General features: G+C 54.2%; 1 protein-coding gene across 1 annotated transcript; it reads left to right on the top strand.

Annotated features, from left to right (window-relative positions):
- The first annotated feature begins 1,895 nt into the window (after positions 1-1,895).
- On the top strand, positions 1,896-6,895 carry LOC121837366. The gene is given in 4 exon segments (XM_042292974.1): positions 1,896-3,377; positions 3,419-5,494; positions 5,496-5,589; positions 5,592-6,895. Coding segments are annotated over 4 exon segments (4,956 nt in total).
- Positions 6,896-7,689: the final 794 nt, after the last annotated feature.

The following is a 7,689-nucleotide window of genomic DNA, read 5'->3' on the forward strand; positions in this document are numbered from 1 at the left end:
ACCAAAGAGCTGTTAGTCAGTGCTGCGTAAGTGTGTCTTCCTTTTGTGTGCGTGCACTTGAGTAACTGTTTTGCGGGTGCGCTGTTCCCCTTGTACAGCACAACGTCATTGATGGCCTTTGCGGTACAAAGAAAAGGCGATGCAACCGGCTCTCTTTGCGCTGTTAAATCTAGGGATGACACTGCGCAATTTGATTGGAACCACTCCTCGCACACCCCTACTGGTATCACAACAGGAGACGTCAAATATTCCGCGCTGTCGAGGCTGCGAGCGATAGTGTCAGTCGGCAGCGCCCCTCGCGGTCATTTCGGTGAAGGGGAGCGGGAAGGAGGGAGAGGGCACAACAGGACGCGCGCCGCTGTTATGACAGGCATCTTAGTGCAGGAGGCGTTGGTCTAGTGGTCAAAATATGTGCAACATGGCGGCGGCCAATCGGGGGTGACTTTCAGCTGCCAGTTTATTGCTCGAAGGCCCTCTGCCTCATTGGCTCAACCTTAGCTGAGACTGTTGCCAATGCCACAAGCACGAGAGCTCAAGGTCGCTGTTCTAAAGCGTTCTTCCGCAGAAGTAGCACTCGCGCTAGGAATGCACGTCTCAAAGCCGAAAGCGCGGGCTAGCTCAAGCTTGTAGCTTTAGCTGCAGTGAAGAAAGTATACGCCACTCCAATATTGAAAAGTCTTCAGCCCAGTGTGCGATTCCTTCCGCCCAGCACGCGCATGTTTGTCTTCTTCGGAAAGCGAGCAAATCGCGCACCATACGCACAAACACTGACAATACAACCACCAGGGCCCCTTTTTGTTGTTGTTTTTTGACGGGAGATCGAACTGTTGCGGATGCTTTATCCAGCTTGTTGTCCACAAGGCCCGTTGTCTACTAATACACACACAAAAAAAAAAAAAAAGAAATGGTACCTCGCTTAGCAAAGTCTGGGCGCGAGCGCTTCGCTTTGACCAGTGCTTTGGACTTGCGAGGAGCGGCCCTCGAATCGTCATCTTCGAATTCTCCGATCAACAACATGCAAGAAAATTCGGTTTTTTGTTTGCCCAGACAGCTGAAGCATGCCGCTAGAGGCGTGACTGTTCGATCTCCTCCACAAGAGGACAGGAGAAGCTTTGTTAACGCCAGAACTCGCGAGTGGAATAGCCTAGTTACACTAGCGCTCTCAGCTGTCATAAAGCCAACGACGGCGGCGCCAACTGTCATTGAGCCGCTAACGATCCCTGAGTTGAACTGAGCCTGGCCTAGCTCAGTTATACACGCTTTACAGCAGCTGTGCATGGGCGCCGCCATAACTGACCTTCAGTTTTTGTTCTGTCTTATTCCGATCGCTTCACTTCATCATTACCACAGCAGGACAGGTTATTGCCATTTTAGATGCTACTGCGTTCTTGTGCCGAGCATAGGCCCTTGTGAAGACCCGTCAACGCCCGCTTCAGTGGCTCGGCATCTCGGTAAGACAAGAGAAGGGCGGCTATGGCGGCTCAATCTGGCGCGTGTGTAAAGCGTCTATACTCTATCTCACCCTATGATGTACCGCAAGAAAGGCTAGAAGCGCGAGCTTCTTGCTCTAGGGCGCATCTCGGCGGCACGAGCTCTCCTGTGCTAAGGGCAGCTGCCAACGCTATGAGCTGAGAAGAAAAAGAAGTTACACCTGGGACAGACATGTCTCACATCGGCTCCCGCTTCGAAGTGTCCTAATTAGCGTCTAGTTTGCCTAATTATTCCGAATTTTGGTGCCAACGTTTCGGCGGTGACGCGAAGAACCTGTGGATACCAAATTTGTGGGTGTGAACCCAGAATTTTTGATTTTGTAAGGACTTTGCTTCTGGAGGCGGCCGAGGGCCGCGAAGCCTAACCGACCGGGCCCGCCGACGGGGGGACTTGGACGTCGGAAGATGATGGCCAACGTGAGTACAAGTTCTGGAAACACTATCGTGGAGGTTCCCCGCATGGAAGTCGAGCCTGAAGAGTGCGCAGGATGGCTGCGTGTTAAAATCGGCAAGAAAAACGAGGTTCAGGAAGCTAAGGCTAACACGAGGGCCGTTCGGCGAACAATGGCGGCGTCGACTAGGGCGGCCAGGATGCCGGGGATATTACCGAAGGAGGAGAACAAGATTATCGTAAGGCCTCGTGGGGGCCTAAACCTCGCCAAGACGTCGGCTATTACGGTCATGACGGCAATTAGAACGGCGGCGAGCCTCACGCGAGCCGAGACCATGTACGACACCCAATGTCCGAACGTACAGCAAAACATCATGGTAATCAGTACGCCCGACGACTTGCGAGCAAGGAAATATGCCGGGGTGAAGGAAATCAAGATCGAAGACCGAACCTACGGAGTGAGTGCCTACGCGGCCGCACCAGACGGAGCCGTGAAGGGCGGCGTGAGGGGAATCCCCGTGGAAGACTCGGCAGAGACGATAATGGACAACATTCTGAACGCAAGAAATCCCAAGGCAAGAGCGGCGCAGAGAATCGGGTCATCGACTACCATCATCGTGGTCTTCGAGGGTCCGAAAGTGCCGAACTACGTGTACTACGAAGGCGGACTGCTCAGGTGTACCCTATACCGCAAGCACTATGAGGTATGCAGAGGCTGCGGAAAGGTCGGACACCGGGTAGATGTTTGCCCGACGCCGGAGACCAAGGTGTGCATCGGGTGCGGAGAAAAGACGGACCGGGACCACCAGTGTACGCCGAAATGTAAGCTATGCGGGGGTCCACACGTTACCGGGAACAAGGAATGCAAGAACAAGTTCATAACGCGGTACATCGTGAAGCGAAGACATTGGGAACGCAAGGAACTAGGACTAACAGCCGAAAAGGCGGGAACGGGGAATTTCCCTCCGAAGAAGACGGTGGAGGACTTCCCGCAGCTGCGCCTCCGAGACTCGCGATCGCGGACGCCGAAGCGAACCGCGTTTCGCTCGAGAAGCAGGAGCGCAGGCGGCAAGGCGAAGACGTCATGGGCACAGGTGGCCGAGCAGTCGGGGAGCAAGGAAATGAAAGCGCTCAAGGAGGCGAACAAGCAGCAGGCGAGGAAGGTCGCCGAGCTCGAGGAAACAATAAAGAGAATGGCGGCAGATATAGCGGCGATGAAGGAAAGAAATCAGAAGACAGAAGAAAAGGCTCCGGCAAAGGAGGACGAGGTTTCCGTGGAAATGGTCGAAGAACCACCGGCTAAGCGAAAAATCCTGGATGGGAGCAGATTCCGAAGACCGGAAGAAAACCAAGGCCTTAGGCAAGAGTTCAAGTCTCTGTCAGCGCGGGTAGACAGACTTGAAGGGAAAGTGGATAGCCTAGACAACCGCCTCACGTCCATGGAGAACCGGTTCATGGCCACGTTCACCAAGATCACAGAACGGCTGGACACCCTAGCAAGTCTCATACCGGCCCAACAATGGCAGCAACACTAAAGGCGTGGATATGGAACTGCAGGGGCCTAGGAAACAAGAAATCGACGCTGCAACAATACGTCCGCAACCAGACCCGCAAGCCGGACGTCATCATGGTGCAAGAAACCATTAACCAAGAGCCGAAGCTGTCGGGGTACCGGGTCCACGCCAAGGGTCCGGAGCAAGGCCAGCGAGGCATATGCACCTTCGTGAGGAGGGGCGTAAACTCGCTGGAGCACGACTGCAAAGGGGATCCCAAGCTCGAGAAGCAGACGGTGGAGATAATCGTCGGGAAAGAAAGCATATTCCTGTCGAATGTCTACAGCAACCCGAAGCAGAACAGGCAAAGTTTCAAGCACCTATTCCACGAGAACTTGAGACGGGCCGGCGAAAGCACCCTGGTAGTAGCAGGGGACTTCAACGCCCCGCACACGTACTGGGGCCACAAGGCGGTAACAGTGAAGGGAAGGAACCTGCTGGAAGACGCGACCGAAGCTGACCTACAACTGATCACGGATCCTCGGCAACCAACCCTAATGGGAAGGAAGTCGACGGACCGAGACACTACGCCCGACCTGGTCTTCACCAACGAGGGGGAAACCACCTGGACCAACACGAAGAAAGACCTAGGAAGCGACCACTTCATCGTGGAGATCCAGATCCCTCTGAAAGGCAAAGCGAGAACCCCCAGGAAGCTAACCTTTACAGACTGGGAGGTATTCAAAGAGGCGGCACCAAAGGGAGAAATCACCGACATCGAGGCCTGGACGAAGAAACTGCAGCGAGCGGCCATGGCAGCCACGCGGGAAACAGAGACGACCGAAGACACCGACGGGAAGATGGACAGCAGGCTAGCACACCTGATAGAAGCCAAGCAGTCCATCACCAACCGGTGGCGGCAACAGAGGCTCAACAGAAGTCTTCGCAAGAAGATAGCGGAGCTCAATAAGAAGATCCAAGAGCACTGTACGAAACTCTCGTCGCAGCAATGGGACGACATGTGCCACAAGGCGGACAAGCAGATGCACAACGGGGCGACGTGGCGGCTGCTCAGGCACCTGATCGACGAAACAAAGACCAAAGGTTACCAACATAACAGAATGGCCGGCATCGTCCAAACAGCTATCAGGGAGCTGGGAGAGGAAGAAACCAAGAAGAAGCTGCGAGAGAAACACCTTCCAGAAACCGAGAAAGTGGTACATGGGGACTACACAGGAACGGAGAACGAGAAGCTAGACAGAGATCTGGAGTCCTGGGAGATCCGAAATGCCCTCCAGAGGGTGAACGGCAAGTCGGCGGCAGGACAGGACAAGGTGAACAACAAGACTCTCCGAAACCTAAGCGATGAGGCGGTGGAGGCTCTCACGGAGTACTTCAATGAGTGCTGGAGAGCCGGGAAGCTACCGAAGCAATGGAAAACAGCAAAAATGATCCTGATTCCGAAGCCACGAAAGCCACCGGGCATCGAGCACCTAAGAACCATCTCGCTGATGTCTTGCGTGGGCAAGGTGCTAGAGCACGTGCTCATGAACAGATGGAAACGATACCTGGAAGACGAGGGGCTCTTCCCGAACACCATGTATGGGTTCAGGGAGAAGCTCTGCACGCAAGATGCGATGGCGTTAATCAAGAAAGAGGTGGTCGATGCGAAGAACAGGGGACGAGCACTTCTAGGCCTAGACCTGCAGAGCGCCTTTGACAAGGTGAAGCACTCGGCCATCCTCCAAAGGGTAGCGGAGCTAGGCTTTGGCCGGCGAAGCTATGACTACATCAGAGACTTCCTGACGGGCCGGACGGCAAAGCTACAAATCGGAGAGCTAGACATCGAGGAGAGAGAGCTGGTGAGTGTGGGGACGCCGCAGGGATCCGTCATTTCTCCGCTCCTCTTCAACCTGGTCATGACGAAGATTGCGAGGCGACTCGAAACCCAATCGGTCCGCCATACGATCTACGCCGACGACATCACGCTGTGGTCCGTGAGGGACGAAGAACAACAAGCGCAAGACAAGCTGCAAGAAGCGGTGTTATCCATCGAGGAAGAACTGGAGGGCACGGGCCTGACCTGCTCTCCGAGCAAATCAGAGCTACTCGTGATCAACCCGAAAAAAAAAGACCTGGGACCAGCTAACCGTCCAAACAGGAACGGGACAGGTAATCCCCAGAGTCAAGAAAATCAGGATCCTGGGCCTGATAGTAGACAGACAAGGAAGAACATGGAGACGGTACACAAGCTAGAACACAAGACGAATGCGGCAATACAGCTCGTCAAGCGGATGGCGAATCGCAAGGGGGGCATGCGGGAGAATAGTCTCATGCGCATGGTCCAGTCCTTTGTGATCAGCCACTTGGCCTACATCGCAGCCTTCCACAACTGGAAGTACAACGAAAAGAAGAGACTGAACTGCATGATCAGGAAGGCCTACAAGAATGCACTGGGGCTCTACGCCAGCACGAACACCGAGAAGATGGAATCGCTGGGGGTTCACAACAGGCTGGAAGAGGTCATCGTGGCTCAGCGAACGGCTCAGGTCGCCAGGCTAGGAAAAACGAGAACGGGAAGGGAAACTCTAAAACAACTGAAGATAGAGGCCCTAACAGGCCCAGAAGATCGACAGGTGGATTTGACGGCGATGGGGAGGCTGGATATCCGGCCAATACCGGGACACATGCATCCGGTACACGACGAAGGCAGACGCAAGGCGAGGGCCCAGTCCCTCACCAGGGAACACGGGGAAGACAGCGGCACGGTCCACGTCGACGCAGCAAGACACGGTGACCACTTCGTGGCGGCAGTGGTGCGTGCGAAGGACGGTGGACTAGTGACAGCGGCAAGCATCAGAACTCAAGAAGTGCACGTAGCGGAGGAGGTGGCCATCGCCCTAGCGGCCTCGCTGCCAACAGTAAAAGTGGTGCTCAGTGACTCTATGAGGGCGCTAAGAAACTTCATGGCAGGACGAATTAGTCAGGCCGCAGCGAGGACACTGGACAATAAGAGTTGCGGGAAAGTAACACTTAAATGGTACCCTGCTCACGAGGAGGGAAATGCAGTGGCGGACGCCATGGCTCGCGCGTTGGGAGACCGAGCCGGCAGCCAGTCATCACATTACGAACCTCGTGAGTATGGAGAAATGCTTAGGACATTCAGGCTAGACAGGCAGCTACTACCAGCACCCCACCCCAACCTCACGAGGAAGGAGGCGGTGGTATTTCGTCAATTACAAACAAGATGCCTGTTAACCCCAGTAATAGGGAAGCATATTCTCCCAGACCTATTCCAGGACGACGTGTGTAAGCTATGTAAAAGCGACAGAGCAACGCTTGCGCATATCGCGTGGGACTGCACCAAAAGAAGACGGGAAGCAAGCCAAGAGGCGGACCTTCCACCGGAACTCAAAGACGCCACCGAAAGCGACAACTACGAGGTACAACTACAGGCCGTCCAGCAGATCGCGGCACTCCTAGAGAGGCAAAGTTCTCGGAGGGTGCTGGCGACGACGTGAGGCCGCGTCCGGTAGTCTAGGGCTACTGCTGCAGGCTTAATAAAAGTTTTACACACACACACACAACGCTATGAGCTTGGGCTTCCAGTCTTCGCTGCGGTACAACATCAGGTTAGACGGAGTATAGACGCTTTTAGGCAGCTGTGCAAGAGCGCCCCCATAAGCGACCTTCAGTTTTTCTTTCGATTTATTACGTTCGCTTCATTTCATCGTTGCCACGGCAGAGAGAGTAACATGCAAATTTAAGTGCATGCTTTTCTCTTCTTCTCCCCAGCATAGGTATTTCTGGAGGCTCGTCGACGCCCGCGTCAGTGACTCGACGTATCGGTAAGACTAGTGCCACTAAATTAGCTACGCTTGAGAGTAAAGGTACTTGCAAATATTGTGGCTTAAAATCATGGTTGCCAGTTCTCTGAAGGTTTATCTGATATCGCAGGAAACGCTTTTCTGTTCTCCACAAATGTTTAAAGAGTTCGCGACAGAGCAAAGTGATATCACATGAGCTTCCTAACACCGAATCTAATGCTGGGGAAGTCACACTTTTGAATCATGACGATCGGCAGTTGCGTCTGCTCTGCAGAAGCACCAAAATGGCGGCGCCTAGATTAAGGTCGGGGAACAGAGTGCCGATACTCTAAGGGCAGCTCATTTAGTGGCTCTAGGTAAGACAAGAGAAAGTCGGCAATGGTGGCTCAATATGGCGCGTGTTTAAATTGTCTATTACTCACGGGGGTTCGCCCCAATAGAGCTAAAGATGACGGCGTGTGCCGCATCGCCGCCCATGACCAGCGCCA

Source organism: Ixodes scapularis, unplaced genomic scaffold (genome assembly GCF_016920785.2).
Source record: "Ixodes scapularis isolate PalLabHiFi unplaced genomic scaffold, ASM1692078v2 PGA_scaffold3__209_contigs__length_174095766, whole genome shotgun sequence".
Classification (NCBI taxonomy): domain Eukaryota; kingdom Metazoa; phylum Arthropoda; class Arachnida; order Ixodida; family Ixodidae; genus Ixodes; species Ixodes scapularis.